This window comes from Anabas testudineus, chromosome 24 (assembly GCF_900324465.2).
Source record: "Anabas testudineus chromosome 24, fAnaTes1.2, whole genome shotgun sequence".
Lineage (NCBI taxonomy): Eukaryota > Metazoa > Chordata > Actinopteri > Anabantiformes > Anabantidae > Anabas > Anabas testudineus.
Window position 1 is genome coordinate 12,488,139 of NC_046632.1, and position 25,053 is coordinate 12,513,191.

Here is a 25,053-nt window from a genome sequence, read left to right on the forward strand (position 1 = left end):
CTGGCTACACAGCACCTACGATTCACCCAGCAGTACTTTATACTGCACTGAAGTTCAAGTCTATGCATGCTGCACAAGTAATTTTCTTCATAAAGACTAGTTAACCCACTGTCCTTCTGCCATGACACACATTCATATAACCTGCTGCATCACTAGGTACAACCAGCTCCTGCAGCTGCGAGCAGTGCACACAGTCCTGAAATATTGATCTGTCTGTCTTTACATTTAACAGTGTGAGGGACGATGCTCTCCTCTATAGTCGTCTGTCAATATTTAGGGAACATATAGCGTCAAAATAAAGGTTAAACTTAACTGAAGTATAAAACTTTGTAATTTAAATGCTTGTAAATGTGTGACCCACAATTTATTAGTTTAGTTTATTCCAAGTATCCAAACTATTTTCCACAGAGTCCTGGAGTCCTGGGTGCTTGTATAGAATTTAAAACAGAGCAGCACTTACACACACAACATGACATAATTACAATCAAAACATATACCTGCATAAATACTTCAGCTTCCTGTTGTGAAATACATGTTTTTTCTCAAGGTTGAATAACCTCATAAGATAAAAAAGGTTCTGGAATAAACCCGTGTTTGTCAACAGTGTGGATGGGTCCACACGTGTTGTTCATCCTGACTTCACACAGGACTCCAACATTGTTTTGGTTTTCTATTAATTATATTTTGTGGGGTTTCTATTAGATTAAGTGGATACTGGAGATGACCGCTAAGCTACACTATGTGAATCAGCGTCATGATAATCTTCTGTGTTTATGACCCTAAAAGCAATTTCTCCAAATGATTCATTTTAAATGTCTCCACATGTAGGTTTATTGGACATGCTATAACTGAAAGGACATGATCATGCTGCAGACAGAAGAACAGAAGAATCATGTGCACATGCTGATAATCTTTGCACGTGTGCTATAAAACCTGCAGCCTTGCACGACTTCACTTTCGACGGTGCTGTGCTCATAGTGGCATCGCAGGGAAACACGTTCCTAGAAGATTCTAGATGTAGAGCCACTGTTTGTACATGACTCATGACTCTGTATGTCTTAAATACACAGACAGTGTGTTGTGATACAACCTAGCACAATACACAACAAGAACGTAATAATAAAGAAATGCTTGTAGTTATTTACGTCAAATGCTTACATTTTACAGATTTGATTTTAGTTGTTACTGAGAAAATAGCATTGACTTTGTTATATATACAGTGCAGGGATGATTACCACATTCTATACTTGAGGTGATTATGTTTGTTTTGACTCCTCTTGACCAACATTTGTATTAGATGCAGCTATTTTTTACTTTAGTTTCTTAGACTGCAGTAGACATCAATCAAAACTAAATATTAAAATACTAAAAATATATTTAAATATTCCTGTGCTAATGGTTCTTTTATGCTTCCCAGTTGCTGGCCCAAGTCCTAAGGTCAGCGCGAGTGCTGCCCTGGTTCCCAACTTGTTATCTCAAGCTCTGTTGTCACCCTTGCACCTTATAAAAGTCTGAACTTACTGCTACTGATTATATGTATAGTAAATGTATTGTTTTAAGCAGCATCTTATCTAGCTGATCCAAAGTTAAGTAATAATCAAAATGACTACAGGTGATATTGTAGATTTATCTATAGGATTAGTTTAAACCTAGACCTCGAAAGCACTAAACCCATTTTAATTGGAGTCAACATGAGGTGTTAAATTTTTAAAGAGGCAACCCTGTGGTGAAGATGTATAAAAGTGCTACGGCAGCAGGTTGTCTGTCTGTTGGTCCATCACTTTAGGTCTGACTTGATTGTGAAAAAAAATGCTTAGATGTAAAGCATAATTCAGTAGGTAACGATACCAATTCAACATATCCATGAGAAGATGACAACATCATGCAGATCCTTTCAACAGCAACATGTCATTATACAGTGACCTTTGCCTGACAGTGCAACATAACTTTGTAAACTTCACAAGGCCGGAAAGTGTCACAGTGCAATGTTTCTGTCACAATATGGCTGAGAAAGAATCCACTGATGTTTTGATGACTTGGACGACAGTCAATGTTATTACCACTGTCCAGGAGTGCTTCAGTTAGTCTGTATCCAACAAAGTAAAAAACCAGCACAATCTAAAATAACAGCATATTCCTGTATATTTCCAGTTTGGTGACCATCCTGTATATTGACCCAAAACATATATTAATGAAATTAAGTGGGATTCTTGCACGTGAGATTCTATATTGTTTACATGTCTCCATGCATTTTCTGCACTGTACATGAGAAACTTCAACCTGTTTTCACAAAATGGCTATATCAGTGAAGTATTTATTAGGTTTGGTCAAAAGTGCTATCTGTCAGTTCCTGATAAAGCCGAATAATAATATGACTTTGAGCGAACATGGTGGTTTATGGCAGCGATACCAAGTGCATGACTTCATTGTGTCTGGACTTTCAGCCAATGTTTGCTCAACCACATTTGCTAATAGGTCAATAAACCATTACAAACACTATAATGCACTTGGTGGTGCTGCAGTTTTTTGGGAAAAAAGATTCAGTCTACACTTTCTAAGTATCAATCCAGGACCGCAAGTTAAGCACGTGGATAGATGTCATACTGATGAGATGCATAGGCACACAACGATGTGGATTTTTGAAGAAAATATTTTAGATATTATGGATGGATTTATAATGATATATATAATGAGAATAAGGAGTTATGAAAATGCATGGAAATATAAAGCAAAATAAAATGTATTATGTTATGTAAGCTGATGTTTTTCATCTCTTTCAATTTATTACGTTAACATTCAGTTTTATTATCAAGTTACATACACGTCCAAGACTATATTTCCAACAGTGAGAAATAAATAATTAAGTTGAACAATATCTATAAAGCACCATCAGTGGTCCCAGTGATTTCAGCAACTGACCTTTGCACTGAACGATTGATTCTGCAGTTGCCCTGATGGGGGCACATGTCTCTCTCCTGCATGGGTCACAAAGTTTAGAATCACTTTCATCAGGTTAGCAACAGTTTGTGCCATTCTTTTATTTATTTTGACTGAAAATAACAAGAACAAAACTGGTTTGATCATCAGTTGACAGCAGTCTGCCATATTTCTTCACCTTCTTTACCCTTTTTACTTCAACAGCTGGTAACTGGCTGGTAGGATTTGTGCAATAATATTATTATCAATATTAATATCATTAAATTATGATCAGCTGATTTGCATTAGTAATATTGCAAACCTGTAAAGTAAGTCAAACATATCAACTATTACTTGTTATGCATCTAAAATTGTTGTTTAATTTCCCCTGAAACACTGATGCATGCAGACACCGCAGTAAAATTTGAATGCTGCTTAACTTCAAAGACAATTGGTGGGTTAAACCACAGACTGGTATTAAAGAGGCCTCTTTCTCTGTGCAGAAAGCCTGTATCACCATTTATAAGATTACAAGGCTAAATTCGGCAAAAACAGTTGTTTTTTAAATGCAGTTTAAAAGTCGAACGTGCAAATGAAACACAAAGAATTCAGAGGCGAATCTCCCTTTGGACTCTAACTGTGTACATGTCAGTCAGTGCAAACACTGTCAGTATCTGAAAAACTTCCAGAAAGGTGCTGATGGGGATATGTTGCAAAAGTCCGTTACACAACATTCAGATATAGCTAAGTTATCGGTGAATAAAAGGAAAAAGGAACATTTTCTTTATTTTAAAAGTGATCTTCTCTCAGACTTTGTGTGCTAATGAAAAGAACTTTTAAATAAATCAAATGAAATCAAAATCTTGATCACTGTTAGTTCATTTATTGCATGCGGTGTACCTGCCTCAAACTGGACCAGCGCTCCAATTTAAACAACAAATCAAACTGTTCAGGAACCTTTGAATCTAAGTCAAAGTTCATCATCTAATCCAAGTGAAAGCGGGGCGAATGTTTTAACTGTGGTCATTTTGGCCTGTGGCAGTGGAAGAAGAGCATCAACCTTCAAGCTCTAATTCAAGGTACTGTGTTGTAGGTCTTATAATTATCATTCTTTTAACTGCAAAGATTAAAATATTTATATATTTATATAGTTATAATGTCTACAGCATAAAGTAAATGCGCTTTAATTAGAGTAAAACTCACTACAACTGTAACTGCCTGGATAACTCACATTTACACATCGGGTACATTTAAGTTAATTAATATTATTCGTGTTATACTAATGACACTGTATTTGTTTTTTGGTCAATATCACCAAGGTTATATATATATATATATATATATATATATATAAAACCTTGGTATATATATATATCTTTATATTTATATCTATATATATATCTATATATATGTCTTTTTCATATGTAGAGGGACTTTGTGTTTGGAGCACGCCTTGATCACTCCCTGTTCACTAATGTGTGTCTATCATTGACTGAAGTCACAGTAAAAAAACGCAAATAACAGGAAATATAATCATTTTACTTACTTTACTTACAAACTACAAGAGTTACTTCCTTTATTAATAAATAAACAACACAAAGAAATTTGCCTCAATATGACTGAAAACAGGAAAAACTATTGTGTGCAGTAATTTTTATCACACAGCTTCCCTTAAAATATCTATAAATCTAATTATTTATAATATTTAATTATTGTAACACTCATAGAATTTGATGTGGCTAACATTTAATATGATTTAATCAGTGTAATATATCTTATCCAAACTGGCAATGGTGTAAATTACCATAAAATGCAGCTATAAGGCAGTTAAAAGGGGATATATGAAAGATTTAGCATAACTACTAATACTTTTTTAAGCCTTACTTTTTTTTGCCGTTGTACCTCCACTCAGGTGGGTGAGCTGGACTTTGAGCATTCAAAGCACTGACTGTGCCTCCCAGTCCTCAAACGCAGTCAAGCTGAGGGTATAAAACCCCTGAGCTGACGCTGAGAAATCAGCGCTCACCAACCCCAAGGGAGAGAGAGCTTGAATGAACCCATCATGGGGGACTCCAAGCTCTGCCTTTTGCTGCTCCTCAGCATATCAGCCTTGGCGTGTGAGTAATACTAATACTACTAATGTTTCTTTAAACACTGCACACAATGTAACAGTTAGGTTTTTTAAAATCTCCCCAGTATTTTCTTTGAAGTTGTTCAGGAAGTTGTTGCAGGGCATATTCTAAGTTGTATTTAGTTTGTTTATTTCGTACTGTTTCAAAATGCAACTACAGAAAATATTATCTGTCTATCTCGTATCCTTTTTTTTTTTTTTGTAAACAGTTGCCCAAGATCAACCAACCTGCCTGTGTAAGTTTTGCCAGTCAAAAATTGAATTAGAATAACTTTATGGGAGTAAATGCTATAAATGACTATCAGGCGTTCTTAACAGTTGATTTCTCTTCCAGTGGCCAAAAGGTACAAGGCCCTTCACAAGTATCAATACCAATATGAAGCTGAATCTATGAATGCCATAAATGGAGCCTCGCCACTTAAGAACGGACCCAAGGCGTCTTGCATTGTAGGAGAAACTCGTTTCCCAATCATTCTCCATCTCTGGGTTTTTCTCAAAGTGATATAAACAAAACATTCACCGTCTCTCACAGGTTGAACTTGAAGTGCCACAGACTTGCAGTTTCATCATCCGCACCACCGGCTGCAGCCTGACTGAGGTGGTTGACACGGACGCAGGGGGAAACCCTGTGTTCAGACCTGCACCCAGTTCTGAGGCTTTTGCTGCTGAAATGGAGAAGTATGTTACTCTATGTATATCTTTGATGTCACATATTACCAATGTGATATTTCTGTTGGTTTTGCATTAATAACTTTCTTTCCTGACTATTTTCTTTTAGATATCCTCTAAAGTTTGTCATTGAGGGTGTGTATGATGTAAAACTCTACCCTGAGGACGGTGAGACAACAACTATCCTGAACATCAAAAGGGGTATTATCTCTGCCCTGGCTGTACCTCTGCTGGAAGAAGACAAGAACAAGAACATGGCAAGCAAACCTTTTAGTACCAGTATCAAAGTGACGAAGCAGTGATATAGAATAAAGGTTTAAAAAGGCATTCTGTAGTGAGTCACAAACAAACTGTATGTTTTTCTCTAATTATCTTTTTAATCTTCACTTTAGCCCACTATCCACGGCAAGTGCAAGACTCATTACCAAGTCAATGCAAGAGAGGACATTGCAACTGACATCACCCTAAATAGGGATTTGTCCAGATGTGACAGATTTGTACCAATAGGAGATTACACGAGCCCCCTGGCACTAATCGCTGGCATGGTAAGACATACAACAAACACGGTATGGTGTAACAGCATAAAAGAATTGATTGAAACTACTGTGTTCCAGGACAGCTTTTTAAAGAATTTTATTTTTGTTTTATAATATCGAATTTAAAAAACTCTACAACAGTAACATCATCATTTGCCCATTTCCAGCGTTACCCTCTAGCTCAGCTGGTCAGAAGCTCCCAAACCTGCAACTACAAGTTTGACAATGAGAAGAAACACATGACGTCTGGCTCCTGCACTGAGAACCACATTCTCATTCCCTTTTCTCACAAGTAAGTCGAGCTGTATACGAGACCCTAAAATGCTCTGTTATTTACGTGTATTAGTTTATTTCTTTAACAAATATTTCTAATGTTGTGTTTTCTTCCCACAGAGGAGAATATGGAGTGACAAATGTGGGAAAGCAAGAACTGACTCTGGTTCAGGTTTTTCCTCACAACGACAGAGTCTTTGAGCACAGTAAGACCTTTATTTAATTCCTAATGTTTTGATTAAAGGTAAGATAAAAGCAACATTAACTCATCATGTCTGTGTTTGCTTATGTGTTAAGGTGACATTGTTAAGGGGCTTCACATGGAGGCTGTTGAGGATAAGAGTGTCATCCAGGATAAAGATGCAGTTCTGAAACTCCTGAGAGAACTGGCTACTCTGCCTGAATCTGAGGGCGAGAGGAGGGCCAACCTCTTCCACGAACTTGTTACCATCGTCCGTGGAATGAAGACTGCGACCCTGAGTCCCGCCATTCCTGAGGCTCTTGCCGTGTCCCATGTCCTGACCTACCAGGTTCTAGCCCAATGTGGAACCCCTGAGTGCAGCAGTGCCATCATGCAGATCCTCAGGACCTTCGACAGCTCTTCATTTAAGATCGACGCTACTGTTTTTGCTATGGGACTCCTATCCAATCCCTCTGCTCTCCTGATCAGTGACATGCTCGAGATGGCCAAATATAAGCCCAGCAAGTCTGTAATGTACGCCCTGAGCAATGTTGTCAAGAGGTGAGTGAAGCCAACCTTTCTAGAAAGAATAGCTCAATAATCTTTAGTCTACGTTTAGAAAAACAAGTTTTACGTTTATATTTCAATATTTTTTCTTCCACAGGTTTTACAATGCTGAAGGAAAACTGATCCCTGAGATTCACTCTGTGGCTGAATTTATGGCCAAAAGGTTGGGCGACTGTTCTGGTGATGACGACGACACTTTCTTGACACTGAGAGTAGGCATCTCACCGAACAACACAAAATGCTAACAGAGACCAATAAAGTCAGACTTCAAATATAACAAATGAATGTATGGGGAACATACATTCAAATATTTAAGGAATAGAACAAGTAAAAACATCAAAATCTGACTTCTCTTGGTAACCTCCCTAATGTCTGAATTTAGATACTGCCAAAATCTATAGAATAATTGCTTTTGTTTTGACCGTAGGTTATTGGAAACATGGCTCCAGCTGTGGTACCTGCCAGTCCTGCGCTGAGAGCTGCTGTGATTAAGTGTGTGAACCAGCCTTCAGCTTCTCTTGCTGTACAGCAGGCTGCCATCCAAGTGTACAGACTGACTCCTGTCCCCGACAATGCAAGTTAATCTACTTTCACCGTCACTGTCAAATTGTTACTGGCAATTATTCTTTCTACCGTATGCTGATTTTATTGATGTCTTTTGGTCAAAGGATAGAGAGGTTCTCATGCAGGTGCTTTTGGACGGCGCTAGCCCCGTGCAGAAACGTATTGCTGCATATCTAGTACTTATGAAGGACCCACAGCCAAGTGAACTGGTTCGGCTGACTGAAGCTATATCCAGTGAGCAGGACGTACAAGTCAAGAGCTTTGTTATTTCCCACATTACCAATATTCTGTCTTCAACTGACCCAGAAACCCAAGAGTATGTGATTTATATTTATATAATCTATATTCATACGTTTTGAAATTTACCTTACTGTCTTCAGATTTGATCCACAATCAATTGAAACTGTAACAATTATATTTTTCTTTACCACAGACTGAGACAGAAAATCCGTGATGCCCTGCAGGGTAATGAGATCGGGCCTCTCATGGACGGCACTAAGTTCTCTCACAACTACAAAACAGGATCTGTGGAAGGCAACATGATCTTTGAGGGCACTAGTTACTTGCCCAAGGAGGTCATGCTGGAAATGACTCTAAAAGCATTTGGCTATGACATCGACATGATGGAGGTAACATTTAATTCAACTTGTTCTTTGAGTCAATTTTCAAGTAAAGTCAAGTAAAGTTGGAACTGAAAAAATGTCTCACCTTTATAGATTGGTATAGAAAGCAAAGGGTTTGAGCCAACGGTAGATGCACTGTTTGGAGAGAATGGATTCTTTCCTGACACTGCCCTAAAGACAATGTACTTTGTCTCTGACAACGTGCCACTTAGCGTAAACGAGATCCTGCAGAACATGCTGCCTGCTCTGAAGAAGAACAGAATGAAAAGACAGGTAATCAGTGCCAGTTTGTAAACCATAAAAGGACGAAAGCCACTCTAATTGTGATTATTCAGTTTGGTCACCTGAGAAATAGAAATATTGTAATAGTTTGCTGCCATTGTGTTTAGACATCCAAGAACCTGGCCAGGGAGATTGGAGACAACATCAACAAATTGATGAAAGAACTGGAGAATTCACAGTCTCCCGAGGCAATGGTTTACCTTAGACTTTTGGGAAATGAGTTGGGATATCTGAGAACCAGCGAAATGGAGGGGATGGCCTACTCTGCAGCCATGATGTTTGAGAGCATGTTCCAGATGTTCCCAACTGATGTAAGGAAAAGTCATTAGCTATACTTTGAAAACCATTGGTCATAATTGAACAATTTTGTTCCACATGTAAATGTACTGTGTGTTTTTTTATTTGATGCAGCTGATGGCAGCACTGATGACTAAAGGTGACAACACAATCTTTGCTCATTACATCTTTATGGACAATGAATTCTTCCTTCCTACTCTCACTGGTGTGCCACTAAGAATTGCACTGTCGGGTACTTTCACCCCTGGCATCAAGGGTGGTCTTAAGATTGCCCGTGACATGGTAATTATTCATGTGTTTAAATGCCATCAAAATATTTTCACAGCATCAACTCAGTATCAACTAATGGTTCTCCTGTATTTCCACACAGAATGAAGTTACCTTCATGCCTTCAGCTGCCGTCGAATTTGAAACTCACTTTGGCTCCCACATCCCTGAATATGTTAACTCCGGATTAGAGATGCACACCAACATTTTTCATGAGAGTGGACTCAATGCTAAGATCGCTGTAACACGTGACCAAGTCAAACTAACCATCCCTGCTCCCACGAGTCCTACAAAGCTCATCAAAATAACGTAAGACCCAAATAGGACTTGTTTTATTTAATTTTCTTCAAATTCTAGTTTGATCCAGATAACTGCATTAAAGCAGAAAGCAACACAGTGTTTGTGTGTAGCTTAAGTACGAAGCTTTATTCTATGTGTAAGCAACTTTCTAACACCTAAATGAAAGAAAAACAGATAGATTTAAACTTTGCTACATTTCAAATTTAGAAATACTCTGGTGGCTGTGACTGGAACAGAGTTAAAGACCATTCCCCCATCAGTGATGGACAGGATAGATGTTAGTAAGTGCACGTCGGTCTTCGCTGGAATGAACTACTGCACCGCTCTGCAGTACACTGACGCCTTCTCTCAGGAGACCTCCCCCTACTTCCCCTTCACTGGAGACAGCAAGTAAGAAAGACTGTCCGAACCTCCAGCCACTGTCTTTGAAATTAAATAATTTAATTAGAAAAAGCTGACTCGTTAATTAATCTTTATAGATTTGCTGTGGAGCTACACCCTACTGGTGAAGTTACAGAGTACACAGCCACTGTTGGCTATGAACTCCTCAGGGAGGGAGAGGAGGGTCGACAGAGAGTTGACTCTGTGAAGTTCATTCTGAGGGCTGAAGGTAACAATATAGTAAAATCTCTCTGTTTTCTTTCTCTCTCCTCTTTAGTTGCTCAATTTGGGAAAACTTTGTAAAGTACTAGTGTAAACTTATTAATCTATTGTGTGGCCAACAACAGGTGCAGAACCCACTGAAGCCAGAGCGATCTTTAAATACAACAGAAGGAAGAATGTAATCACAGCTGACATCCAGATCCCTGACTTCGATGTGGAGGCTGGACTCAGGCTGAGTGTTGTTGATGGAAACACCAGAGGAAAAGGAACTCATTCAATTTCACTTGACTTTATAAACAAGAACATCCCACAGCTCTCCCTGGTTGGCCGTGCCAAGTAAGACATTAACCATAAATCCTCATGAAATAACAATAATGTGGCCATATCATGGAGATTATTATTATTATGACGCTGATTGACTGGTGCATCTTTCAGTCTCAAGGCCATGAAGGAAGGTATGCTGCAAGGACAACTTCTTGTCCCCTCAATAAACGCTGATGCCACTGTCACAGCTAACATGAAAAGTGATGGAGAACTTGCAATGGAGCTTAAGAGTGAAATCAAGTTTATGAACGCCAAAACTGAGCAGAAAATCGCAATGACATATGGTATGTATTCATTCCTTAACCTTTTTGTAGAATATTATACAATTAGCCCAGAAGAAAATAGCCCATACTATGATGCATGAGCTTTGGTCCTAATCACAGCAACAACTTGCACTGCAAAAATCCTGGTTTGAATTTTGAATCAAAAATATGGGCTCCAAAACCAACAAAAGATTCACTTGATAAATCTCTGCTGTTGTAGATGGCAAAAAGATTGCAGTTGGGTTCAAGTCTGATGTGAACACTAAGACCAGCATCTTGCCAGGCGCTAATGTGTTTGAGAAGTATGGCAATACATTTCTGGATACAAAGGTGGGGCAGACTGACGTGAAAGTGCGTCACATCTTCAAGAAGTTTGTGGAGGTATGAGTGTTTGCGTAAGTAAGTATTCAGGTGTCTTTGGTAAAATGTGAAGCTTGCATAAAACATTGTTTGTCCTTTTTTTAGGCAGCAAACAACTATATGGAAAAATATGGCGCAGATATCCCTTACATTCAGAACCTTAGAGTACCTGACATGCCTGAGATTTCTCTGCCAGAGACACTGTTCCTGACTACGTAAGTGTGGGAACATAGTTAATATGAATTAATTAAGTAATTAATAGTAAGTTTTTTCCCAAAAGATTCATGCAAACAATGCTTTTAATTTGTTTTTTTAAACAGTGAGGCTAAGGCTGCTTACCACTTTAACAATGAGCACTTCACTATTGCTATCCCTCTCCCTCTTGGAGGAAAATCAACAGAGGAGTTTAACTTCCCACCAGTTTTGACAACACCTACCATGTATTTGCCTCAGTTGGGACTGGAGATAGTCTCTATGGAGATTCCCCTCCCAGAGTTTGTTATTCCTGAGAGTCTTAGTCTGTCTATTCCTCTTTTTGGCAAAGTTGAGGCGTCAACTCTGATGAAGAGCAATCTGTATAACATGGAGGCCTCAATGGCTGTGGGAAAGGATACTTTTAAAAAGCCAAGATACTCAGCTACATTCGATTTTAAAGGGACCTCCCCACTTGACATCCTCTCAATAAAGTTTGAAGGTATTTCAGAGAAAATATTAATAATAAATGTAGAATTTCTTACATTGTTGTCCTTATATCACAGTTAAAATAACATGTTAATTCTTTCTTGTTTTGTGTTTATTTAGGCTTGGGAGTTTTGGCCATTGCTGATTCAATTAAGGCCCATTTGAAAAGCTCTTTAGCCCATAAATTCATTGAAGCCAGTTTCAGTATTGCTGAGGAGACAATCATCACAGACAAAATCTATTTAAAATCGAGCAGCAAGATTGAAGCTATGAGTCCATTTGGGGTCAGTTTTGCACTAGAGCACACTGGAATGACTGGAATCGATGGTAATGAAATCTCTGCTGATAACAACTTTGAGGGAATGTTCAAAGCTGGACCCATGTATGGCAAGACCATTTCAAACCAATCATTTGCCATCTTCCCATTCAGACCAGAGGCAAAGTTTGATTCTACTATTCAGTTTGACTCCACAATTATTAGGGCTCAGAATACAATTGCTGCAGCCCTTGCCAATGGTGAGTTCTCAGTTATGTCAAACACCAATGCCTTTGAAGACATCTTGACACATGTTGCTGAGCTTTCCTTCAAAGACCGCAAGCTGTCACTGAAATGGGATGGAAATGCCCGTGCTCTTGGTATGAAGATCCGCAACCAGGCTGAAGCCTCTGCTGGTGCCAGTGAAGTCATCATGAGAATAGAGACAAATGCAGAGCACTCTGAAAACCAGGCCAACTATCTGCTGACTGCCTCTCTTGATTCTAATGGGTCGGAAATAAACAGCAACGCCATTGTGACGTTTTCTGAGAATAAAGCTACTCACAAAGCTGCTGTAAAAATCAACAAGGATGGGTTGACCGCAAGCGGAAAAACCACTCTGCAGAGCCCCCTGTCTCTGGAAAATTCCTTCAATGTTGGAGTTGATTTTTCAAAAGCTACATTATCCATCACAAACAGGGCAGCACTGGCTAACGTCAAGGTTAACAATGCCAACATCCTGACCATTACACTCTCTAGCCTTGACTTCAACTCTAAATCTGAAGCTGCCGCAAGTGAGTATGCCTCTTACACTCATGATATCACCATTGGCCTGAAACCCTACTCTGCTTCTGCAGATGTTGATAACAACTTGAAACTTCTGGCCACCAATTTCATTAATGAGGCTAAGCTGAGGGCAGAGCTTTCCAACATCGATCTAACTGGAAGCCTGAAAGCCACCTCTGGCAATGACGAGATCAAGCACACCTATCAGCTAAGTTATGTTGATATGACTGCTACTGCGAAATTCAGCACCACTGGAAATGTCTTTGGAATGAAGATGAACCAAAATACTGACCTTGAAGTTGCTGGTCTTGCTGCAATGTTCACCAGTGTTGCCCGTTTCAACTCACAGTCAATGCGCTTTGACCACTCCATCCGTTGCAGTATTGTTCCTTTTAATGTCAACTTTGATGCCATTTTCAATGCTGATGGAGAAATCACCCTGTATGGAAAACACAGTGGCCAGCTCTATGGCAAGTTTCTTCTGAAAGCACACCCTCTGGCTTTTGCTAGTGTGCATGAATGCAGAGCATCAGTAACGCATACTCTAGATAATGAGTTTTCACTTGAGACCACTTTTGACAACAAGATGGACACTGTTCTTTCACTCCAAGAGCAGAAGACCAGTTTTAGAATAACATCTAAAATGAATGAGCATGCCTTTAATCATGGCATGAGTATTTACAACACTGCAGAGAGGACTGGAATTGAGATTTCTAGCACCATCCTCACAAACATCCTCAACACAGACTCCCCAGAGAACCAGGAATTCACAATCTCTGGTTTCCTCAAGTATGACAAGAACACAAATGTAATCCAGTTCCCCCTAATTGAAAATCTACCTGCCATATTGGAAAACATTAAAGGCAGTGTTGCAGAGGTACTGCTATTCATCGACTATGATGAGTTAGGGGATTTACTTGAAGCTCTTCCTCGGGATGTAAGTGAGTTAATATCTGAACTGAATATAGAAGGCATGATAAATCGGTTGAAGCAGCATTTCAATGATTTTATGCAAGAATCGATCTCTATAGAGGATTTAAAAGCCTTTCAGAAAAACCTAGAGAGGTCTGTTGAAAGTCTACTTTTTGGTGCCCTGTTTTTCACGGGACACGTGCTTACTAGAATAAATGAAGTTATGTCGGCCAACGCTGTCGTACAGGAGATACAGCAACACCTGCAAGCCTTAGATAAAAAATATGACATCTCTATTGTCATAATCAGAAACATTGAATATGTGATAGACATCATAGATAAGATGATTTCACCTTGCATTGAAGAACTACCGAATCTGATTTCTGAAGATTTTCTTAAAGATCCAGTAGCTTATGTCATAGAAGTGGCTGAAGATCTTGACATCTTAGGTAAAATCAATATATTCCATGCCAAGATAAAAGAGCTGATTGTAAAATTTGAGGTTGACAGAATTATTCAAGCTGCTTTGGACAAGTCTGTGGAGCTCAACAAACAATTCAGAATTGGAGAAACCATCAGCGCTGTACTCACTTCAGTGTATAATGCAAACATACTAAACATGAAAGACTTTGAAAGTGCTATCAAGTACTTTAAATCAATTGAGGTCAAGGATATAATTCAACAAATCAATCTGTTCATTGAAATTATGGTGCAACAACTGAATATGTTGAATTATAATTACTTTGTGGATAGTACCAATGAAGTTATTGCTGTGTGCACAGCTAGACTAAATAAGCTGATCATGACCTCTGAAATCCCCCAGAAGCTCGTGGCAACAAAAGATTTTGTCAACTTTGTCTTATCCTCTGTTAGAGGTTTTATGGAACACCTGAGAGAAATCAAAATAGCAGAAATAATTGAAATCGTCCAGGATATCATTGATAAGGGTGTGATTGGAAACATTAAGGAATTTGCTAAACTTTTAAAACAGAAAATTGCAAATGTGAATGTTAGAGATGGTATTATCATCTATTTGGAGGTGCTAAACAGGTGCTACATAAATTTCATAACAACCATCACAGATACATTTATTGATATAGTTGAAAGGATTGAGGAGGTAACACCTAAACAAAAAATCACCAAGGAGATACAGCAGATCATAAATGGTTTCAGTAAGGAACTGAAGAAAGCTGAGTTCATTGTGCCATCCTTCACCATTCCTCTCACTGACCTCATAGTGCCTTCCACAGTGATCCAAATGGGTGATCTTAAAATCCCAATGCAGCTGGAAATCCCCGAATTCACCATCATGGGCACCTTCCTTGTGGAACCTACAACTGTTTCTTTTGATGACATCAAGCAGATAATCATTAAACTAATTGACTTCATTGTAAACATTGACATTAAAGGGTTTGATGTGGATGCTTTCTTAGGAGACCTGAAGATGAACTACCTCCCTTCCATACCTGAGATAACCTTTCCAGAAATCACTATTCCAGAGATTTCATTCCCTACCATCCCAAACGTCCCTGTAGAAAGGCTTTTCAATTCTCTTCAGGTTCCTGAGATTAAGCTGCCAACCATTCCAACTGAGATCATTGTCCTTCCATGTTTTGGTAAACTCTCTGGTGAGATCAAATTCCTCACTCCCATCTACACACTCAAGATGTCTGCTGAATTCAAGAACTCCACGGAGAATGAAATGGCACCTCAGTTCACTGGATTCCTTAGTTCCCAGGCCACATCGCCACATTTTGAAATTCTTAATTACAAACTTGACTCCACTACCCGTATTGCAATCCCTAAAATGAGCCGTGTTGTCTTAACTGAGACTATGAAGTTCAATCATCTTGCTCTTGGACTTGACCATCAGGCATCTGTTACTTTCTATGGGCAATCAGCTCAGGCTCAGGCCAAGACTACAGTTAAGGTTACAACTAAACCTTATACTGCTAGCATTGTGAACACAGCCGTTGTTGCTGTGGAAGAAGGGATGTCTGCTTCTCTCAATACAATATATAATCATAAAGTGGACCTTCCATGCATTGATGTGAGATGTGAGGCCACTGTAACCCAGAAATCAATTGCTCACCAACATGGTCTCACCTTTACTCTAACAGTTGATAATTCAGGGGAAAGCACAATTAATGGCGATAAAGGCAACCACAAGAGCAATTTGCAATTGTCTCTCACTCCAAGTACCGTCAAACTAACTTTCTCTGGCGACACAGACTCAAACATCTTAAAGGTGAAGCAGCAAATTACTGCTGAATCTGGCACCTTTAACTACTTCAAGTTTAATGTCCGCAATGAGGCAGAGGCCCCAGCAATTAAGAACAGTCTGCTTGTAGTATCTGGGCACGGCAACCTTTATGATATGAAGGTTGAGCTGAAAGGAAACCATGACACAGAACTGCATGGTGAAGTCAGTGGAGTCCTATCCAATTCAATCAACTTTGTAGCCCGTCCTGTTGAGTTTGTGTATGAATTCCAAAACAAAGGAAATGTCATGGTTAGCATTTTTAAATCTGTGATTGCTAAGATAGATCTGCAGAATGACTACTCAGTCATCTTAAGACCTGAGAGCCAACAGGTGGCCACAGTAGCTCTTGCTCGCCTTAATGACTACAAAATATTCTACAACTTCACTCTTAATAATAATGAAAACGAGGCTGGAATCTTTGTTGCCATGGAAAGTGCTGGTAATCTTCACTTCTTGACAGTCCCATTCAGCATTCCTGAGATTGACCTGCCTTCTATCGACTTTCATACTCCAGCTATCAGTGATCTGAACTTGTATGAGCACATTGGATTGCAGAGCATTTTCACTTCCACTGAGCAAACTGTTAATGCAGATGCCAAGATTGTCTACCAGAAAAGCCAGGCTGCTCCACTTGCTTATGTGATGGGCCTGATCCAGATTCCCCATGTAGGTAACGTGATCACAGAGCTGTCTTTCAAGTCTGCCATTATCAATCTGAATGCCAATGCTGGGCTCTATGCTGAGGATAATCTTGTGTTCCGTCTGGGAGCTACCACAGTCTCTGTGTTTGAGGGTTTAAAGGCGAAACTTCATGGCACCACCAGTCTGACCGCCAAGAGAGGACTCAAGTTGGCCAGTTCCCTGTCTCTTGAAAACAGACACATTGAATGCAGTCATAACAGCACCATCAGTATAAGTCCTGAGACGTTTGAAACTGCAGTTTCTGTGGTTACTGTTGCAAAGATTGACCTGCCTATACTCAACCTAGAAACAAAACAATCTCTAGTTGCAAACACCCAAACCAAACCAAATGCTATCTCCTCCTTGACAATGAAGGGTGATTTCAACATCCCTGTGATCAACACTGTTGGAACAGCTGAGGCAGCCCACAATCTGAAGCTAGATGGAACCTTTAAGTATATTTCTATGGAATCAACAACCAAAGCAAAGTTGGATGGCACAGTACTTACAAACTCTCTAGTTTGGGAATTCCTGGATAATGAGGTTAATGTGTACCTTAATCATGAAGGCCTTCGCTCTACCTCCAAGGTTGCTGCCGATCTCAAGCTTAACCACGGCACTACCAAAGTCATTGCCATATATGTGAATGAGAATCTTGACATTGAGGCATCCCTGAGTCATGTGTATGCAGTGCTGAAGTATACTGGAAACAATGAGGCAAAACTGCCAAATTTCAACACCAAGGGGAAGCACACTGCCCAGGCAACCATTGATCTTGCACCAACCTCTTCCTTGACTGCTAATGTTGAGATTGATATCTTTCAACCAAGCAACCTGGGTGACCTAATTATCCAGGAGAAAACTGTTGCTGAAGTGACAGTCCCCAAGCAGAAGATATCTACCAATGCTAAGTTTTCTAGTCCACTGTACACCATAAATCTGGAAGCTGACCTAGAGGGTCATCTCCCAGTCTTCAAAATGAACCTTAAGTCCTCTGGCTCCTCTGACATTGTGCTCCTTGAATATGATATGCAGGGTGAGTTAAAAAAAATTGTTTGTTAATTTAAAAGTGCAAGAGATGTTGAAAATACATTTATGCAAATGTCTTTGTATAGCTTCTTCTACTGCAAACATTGAAAATGACGCCCTGAGCATGATTAGCAAGTTTACCATGACTGGCAATGACCTTACCATGGAAGTTGATCACGTCATTACCCAGGCCCTGAGGTAGCACTCTGTGTTCACTTTACAAATATTTCAACTGTTCTTATCATGAAGGTGGGAAGTACTTAACTGGTAACTTTTCTTTACATTTTAGAATGGAGCGCCAGACTCACGATAGGTAAATATAACTACTGTTTTTCTACATTGCCACATTGACGTTTATTTAATGTGTGTAAATCAAATGAAGTCAACAGTTAATCTTGCTTCTTTAATCTGAAATATTTTTGTTTACTTTTTCTTACAGTGTATCTCGCCACACTCTGAATGTAGAAATCACCAGTCCTACTGTCACTTATGGAAACCTTCATTATGATGCTGGCAGTAATGGCCTCAGCACTTCAGTATCTACCTTGTACACTGGCTTACTTGGCCTCCAGTTCAATGCCGGAGATCCATCTCAGATTAATGCAAGGGTCTATGGTCGTCATCCGGTGAGTGTCATTACCATTACCTTTTTACATGTTTTACAAATTAAACAATAAATCTAAAAGATAAAGCTCAAATTATATTTTATATTCTTTTATTCAACAGTCTGCCGATGAAGTTGATGTTGACATTTTGGTCATGAGATCATCTTCTAAGGATGCTGATAAGATGCACCTGGATATTGTCTATGACATGGAAGCATCCAAAGTAATGTTTTCTGAGCTAATGTTTAGACTCTATTCCATCTTCACTACATTTGTAATCTCTAATGAGTTCCTAGCAGACCTAACTGAACACATTGCTGCTAAAATCGAGATGGCTGTTTACGAAACATCTCAGTTTGTTGACTCTGTTAAGTCTGACTATTTAGATGAAGTAGTCATCTACATAAATGTCTTCTATGATCAGGTTGTCACAACGATAAACAATATTATTTACCAGATTGCTGAGCAAAATAAGGAGCAGTTTAACAATGCATATGACCAAATAATTGACATTTTACTTTATCTACAGCAATTGTACACAGTAATTGCTGAATATGTTGTTGGTGAGCTGAGGCAAGTTTCAGAGGAGGCTGGAGCTTACATCAAAGTTAGTGAAGGAAAGCTTGAGATTAACCTTGCATATCCCTTCCAACAGTAAGAAAGTCTGTGAAACACCACCATCTGTTTAAAACACATGCTTGGAAGAAGTATGGACAATTCGCTCTTTAACCATATTTATGATAATTAATTAACAGAAACACCTTGTATTATTGAAACATTAAATATGTAACTTTTCATTAAAAACCACCTTTCCTCAAAGACGGAAAACCATTAATAAAACACAATAATACATTCTGTAAATGTGTGTTTTCCTTCTTCATGACGTGTATGGTCATCATTTCTTACATTTATAATAAAATCTAGTTGACATTGTTTAGCATTACACCACTCCTGCATGATTCTCACAAAACCTATTTATCAACCTTTCAAAAGGTTATTTGTACATTTGAATAGCAAAAGATCTCCCAAATCAATAGCAGTAACTAATTATTAGAAATGCTGGTAGAAAAGTAAAAATGACAATTTGCTGGAATCTGCAGAAACTGCAGGGGATCTCTAAAGTCACTAGCATTCACCATCTGGGGATCAAGAATAAAAATGAAATATTTATATTTATCACAAAGATCAAGCCATACATGGCTAAAACTGCTTACTATAACATGCTATTGAGTATTGTCAGCACTCTGATATTTCAATAGCTGTTTAAACAAGAGCACCATACAAATGTATAAATGCTTTGAGAAGCTGCTGTGAAAAACAAATGTGCAGCTGATTTGTACAGTACAGTATGCTATGCGTCACATAAGAAGATAAGTTCACAGGTCAATTGAACCATGAACCTGATCACATTTTTGGTTTTTGTACTCATTGTTGGTTTTATTGCCATCTAGTGGTGTTTACTGAGATTAGTGAAACTAGAAGCCACACCATCTCTTGACCAACATCAAAAAGTAATGCAGTTGGACATGATTAACCTTCTTAGATCAGATATTGACAGCTTTAACTTTAGTCATGACCAATAATTGTTTGATGATTTATTTCACAATATAAACGTTATTTGTTGCTCTTTAATCTGCTCTTGAATACACTTATCTTTAGATTGAATAAATATTATAACAATATTTTAAATATTAAAATATTCATCAGCTCTGAATTGTATGTCCCAGTCTATCTAAGGAATACAAACTGGTAACAATGCTGACAATAGCCTAGTATAAGATATTTTTCTACAGAGGCGAGTTAAACTAATACTTTTGATAAAAATTATGTTTTGTTTTTCTAAGAAATGTAAAGATTTGTGTCATATTTTGTGAGTTATCTGATTTAACTTTACCTTTGATAAGGCCTTAAGTGATAACACTGTATTTTATCTAAATAAGATCACCAGTACTAAGAACATAAAACCCATATTTAATGTACACAACATTATGCCTACACAGCAGACAGAGGCTGTAGTCCAATGCTCCTTTGACAAGAGGCTTGATAACAACCTGTTCAGGTTCAGTTCACTTCTTATCAATGACTAGGGACACATGGCCACAGTTCTGAATAAGCATTTTAACAGTATGGATTATATAATGGATGATACTCAGCCTCCCAAACCAATCTTCACAACTGATCAGAAAGATTGGGATGTTGAGAGAGCAAAATTACAGATTTATATGACATGAATTTCAGTGTATAAAGGCTTGAACAGTTGGAAGTTAAATATTTCAGCATGACAATCCTACATAGGTTTCCTCAGATGCAAGTAAAATGACAATGCTACTGAATTGTGTGCACATGTAAACAAGCTCTACTGTTTAAAAATAACCAGAATAATCAGATTTAAGTGATGGCCAAGCGACATACAAATTTGGTGAGAAAGGAAAGAGAGACTTTGTAAGTAAGTACTTGTATATATGTAATGTCATCTAGCATCCAGAGGGAGTCACTGGAACAACTTTATAAACTGTACTCTTACTGCTGCATGACTGTTCAACTTTCAAAGTCAAACACAGCAGTGAATAAACAACTTCCTTAAAGAGAAAAAGTCATGGAGCTTTTATGTTTCTCAGAGGGCTGGGATCGATTAATTAATTATAGCTCTGTAATATCATGGAGAAACCATGTTTACTACATGTTTTCATGGCAGTAGATAGTTTTGTAAAACCCTGACTAGGGCTTGGACTTGGGGATTATGGAAGGAAACACATTATACACGTCTGCTTATTCAAAAATTAACGTAACCATTAGGTCTACCTTACTAAAAATAATATAATAATAAATATAATTCAATAAAAAAGTATCCCTGATTAGTTTTTAAGGAACACTGTCTGAAACCTTTGATACATTACTGTCTTTCCCTAACATTACAGGAACATGTTATCACGTAGTTCCAAAAGATACTAAAAGATACCTGCCAGTGAGATGTAGGGCAATAGTTTAAGGGCGCTGCCCTCTGTCTTTAAGCAGCTACAGGGTAATAAAGTTCCTACTTTAACACTATGCAAGTTATTTTGATCTTATTGACTTTCCACAGCAACTGCCAGCTCTGGAGTGACTGACAAAAAAAGCAAGGAAAACTCTAAGTTTCTAATAGTTTATCCTGTGTGAGTTCTATTTGCTGAGACACAGATAGCAACAATAGACATTTCTTTTATAGTGGTGTGACATTAGGCAGTCCAGCTGCTTGGAGGACATCTAAATAACAGCCTTTAGTCTGTTAGTCTCTCCTGGACAATCTCTTTCAACCACTAATCAACTAATGGCGATTAGTCTCTGGCACAAGTGCTCCACAGAGCGCCACAGGAGGTCCTTTCTACCTGTGGCCATAAACCTTTACAATCCCCTAGCTTCTCTTTCTCTTTTGGGTAATCTGCACCGTCTTTTCTGCAATGTCTTTCTGCCACCACTGTTGCACCCAAGGTTTTTCATTCGAATTACCTTCTCAGTCCCCATCCTGCCATTTATTGTGAGGAAATAGAAAAATCTACGTGACAGCTTCATCAAGCAGTACCGAAACTTCGAGAGCCGTGATTGAAGCAGTTCTGTAGTAACAGTTTAATGTGTGTAGACAGGTGGAGGACTGTCTGGTTAATTTCAACCCACCAAGTTGATCTATCTTATCCATTGTGATGATAAATAAGAAGCAACACAAATGTTTGTAAATATTTTTATGACCATCAGCTCCTTGTATTTTACTCAAGGTAACGTTAACTCTGTTATCGTAAAACAAGTGGGTTTTTAGTGAGTGTTTTTTGTTTGTTTGTTGGTTTGTTTGTTTGTTTCAGTAGGCTAACTACCTCCCTGTACAGCTAACATAACATCATCTAAAATCACAATCTTTGCGAACTTATTTTAAAACATCATTCACAACAAGCTAAATGTAGCTAGTTAACTTGAAGTTGTTGTTCTGTTAGCATGGTATAGCTTATGTTAGCCTTACCAAATGGCTAGCTAACTGTCTACTACCTGGTTGAAGTGCTCTAACCTTAGCTCCTGATAATAATAATAAAAACATTAATATGATTCGCTTAAAATCTTTAAATAAGTGACCTACTCTGACTCCTGCACACCCATTTTCTAAATACTAAAGCCTTATACGTTTACAGATGGATGCTAGGTGAGTTAGCAACTAGCTAACTGTTTTGTGCATCTCCTGTACAGCATTTCCTTTAAAAACAGACTACATGCTGTCTCTGCCTTTTATTGTGCTAGCTTTAAGGAAAAAAGGCTTAACTACATTTGTATTGTTTTCCCATATTTTATCTTATATTATTAGTTGTGTTTTTGTTGTGGAAGATGTTGCATGAATTGACACCTGACATAATATTTATTTATTAGTTAAAGCATGATATTCGTTATCCATATTGCCTAGCTGAACTTTTCTAGCTTGTTCTTCCATAACATGAAAGTCATCAGTCAGTTAACAGGAAATTAAAACTGGCAGCTAAAAGCAAACATTTCATGTAGGTTATAGTGTCCGCTCGAGTATTTATGACTAGAAAATCCATGTATTAACACTCAATTATAATGTTCACTCATAAAAGAAAGTCATAATTAGATCAGTCTGTATTTTTTGGTGCTAATCTAAGGTCTCATATTATTTAATCTGTATTAATTGGGTTGTTACCATGACTGATGATTGTTGTTGTTTTGTTTTTTTTCATTTTTTTATTCTCCGTATTTTAGCGGGATGTTATATTTACTTTGTGCCAGGTCCAGTAGTTATGAGTCTAAGCTGCATCAACAAGAGTTGATCAATGAGCTGATTGCTGAACTCTTGATGAGTCTGGCTCCAGCTGATTCTGTAAGGGTCATCAGCAGTCTAAACGAAGATTACAAGTAAGACGTCATCAGGCATTATTGACTCATTTTAAGTCAGGTAAATCAAACCTACATTTAAGAATTCACACTATAAACTCACTTATACTGTATGTTCACATGTTCACTCATAGTAAGAATATATTTACTTTATGTAGGAGTTTTTTAACGTCTTAAAAATAACGTCTCACTTTTGCTTTACATTTTTAACATATAAAATATATATTTTGCTTATGTTTGGTGCATTTTGATATAATCACCTTAACAGTATTTGCTAAATGTCATTATCACTTCCTGCTTTTTACATTTTGCACACCTTTGCACACATTGTGCATACATGTTAGTTTTAAGGGCCACTATTTTTGTACAGTCACACCACGTGTAACCTATTGATTCATATTGATCTGGGAAGTTCTTACTCTTCTCACAATTGAGTGATCCCTGTGTAAAATACAGTTAACATTGTTCTTAAAGTATATATTCTTTGTGTTTTCTGTGCCCACCAGAATGAATGGCTGTTGAGGTATCTAGATATCTACAGGAGCCATTAACATTTTATGTGCTGTGACATCCTCTTGTTATCAGGGTACTGTCTAAAAGCTTGTAGAGCATCAAAACAACCCCAAAGGAGGCGAGTTCAACCCAGATTTTAAATGCCTATTTTAATTCTTCCAAATTTTCTTTAATCAAATTGTCTAGATAACTTATTTTGTACTAACTCCTATGCAGCAGCATCAAACGGTCTTTCTTTTGCATGAGCTCATTTCTTTGGTAATCTTGATCAAGCTTAGGAGGTGAAAGGTGAGCCATGTATGTTAACACAGTGTTGAGACAGCATTGTCTTAATCATCAGAGGTGACAAAGGCACTGTTTGCCTAATTTCAACAAATTATTCGCTTATAAAGGCTACAAATGAAATCACCTTATTGATGGAATTCCTTATAATGATCAAGGTTTAGGAAGAAGCGCTATAACTTATGATGCAAAACGAAAGAAGACATGCATAAGATTCTGCACTAACTATTTCATCTTCACTCCTTTGTACAAAAGGTCTTAACTCCTTGAGCTGTAGTACTTCCACTGTAGCAACATTAAAATGATCCTCGTGTACACTTGATCTACTCATCAGCCCTTCTCATATATTTGACCCATTTTCTCTTCTTGAGAAGTAAAAATTGTGAGAAACAGTCATCACAGTTTTCTGGAGTGGCAAGGCCTGGGTCTGGGTTCAACTTTTGTTTGATGTTATTTAAACCTAGATCCATTGCAATATTGAACATAGCACCTTTTATATCAGATGACCCAAAGCTTAACAGCTAGCCAGTTAGACACAATGAACTATACCATGGCACATAGAGTGAAGGCAGACAATATTAACTGTTATCTAATCTCCCATGCTTCCTATGCTACAATAAAATATGCAACTCCATATTTCACGATATTTCAAATCTACTTATTGGCCTGACATGAAACAGCCTAAAAATCCAATGTCTCAGCATGTTATGGAAGAGCTGATGCTTTACGACAAGCTCTACTTTGTGTTGATAGCACACTCCGTGATGTACAGTACTGTAGGTAACACATGAACCAGGTGACTCAGGTTTCAATTCTGTCAATGTGATTCATGCTTTTAAGCAATTAAGGGGCAAAGGTTTACTTAACTTTCTGTAAGAGGTCTTTATGTATTTGAGGCTGTTTATAAGAACACTGTACCGTTTTTTACACTAAAACCTTTCAGTAAATAAAGTCATTTTCTTAATTCTTAATTTCCTTAAACTGGCTGAACTGTCACCTTTCAGTTCAAAACAATCAACAATC

The 25,053-nt window shown here is 38.1% G+C and overlaps 1 protein-coding gene and 1 long non-coding RNA gene across 2 annotated transcripts; both read left to right on the forward strand.

Moving 5' to 3' along the window:
* The first annotated feature begins 3,903 nt into the window (after positions 1–3,903).
* LOC113149178 lies at positions 3,904–5,283 on the forward strand. The gene is made up of 3 exons (XR_003297561.1): positions 3,904–3,995; positions 4,829–5,033; positions 5,257–5,283. It is a non-coding gene; the product is annotated as an uncharacterized LOC113149178 (long non-coding RNA).
* A 104-nt stretch (positions 5,284–5,387) lies between these two features.
* On the forward strand, positions 5,388–19,230 carry apobb.1 (apolipoprotein Bb, tandem duplicate 1). Its single transcript, XM_026341083.1, has 27 exons — positions 5,388–5,494; positions 5,580–5,725; positions 5,826–5,973; positions 6,109–6,261; positions 6,420–6,544; positions 6,646–6,731; positions 6,823–7,267; positions 7,371–7,485; positions 7,701–7,847; positions 7,942–8,153; positions 8,271–8,466; positions 8,554–8,733; positions 8,850–9,053; positions 9,154–9,321; positions 9,410–9,615; positions 9,814–9,996; positions 10,086–10,216; positions 10,335–10,545; positions 10,645–10,817; positions 11,017–11,177; positions 11,262–11,371; positions 11,477–11,850; positions 11,958–17,771; positions 17,851–17,962; positions 18,054–18,077; positions 18,204–18,390; positions 19,078–19,230. Exons 1-27 carry the CDS (start codon positions 5,438–5,440, stop codon positions 19,096–19,098), a joined length of 10,089 nt encoding a protein of 3,362 aa, XP_026196868.1. The 5' UTR covers positions 5,388–5,437; the 3' UTR covers positions 19,099–19,230.
* Positions 19,231–25,053: the final 5,823 nt, after the last annotated feature.

Bases quoted from the DNA above. Each gene is read 5' to 3' on its own strand.
- apobb.1 (XM_026341083.1), top strand. From the start codon at position 5,438: ATGAATGCCATAAATGGAGCCTCGCCACTTAAGAACGGACCCAAGGCG. The intron at 5,726-5,825 runs GTATGTTACTCT...ATTTTCTTTTAG, and splicing joins TTTGCTGCTGAAATGGAGAA to ATATCCTCTAAAGTTTGTCA. The intron at 17,963-18,053 runs GTAGCACTCTGT...TTTACATTTTAG, and splicing joins GTCATTACCCAGGCCCTGAG to AATGGAGCGCCAGACTCACG.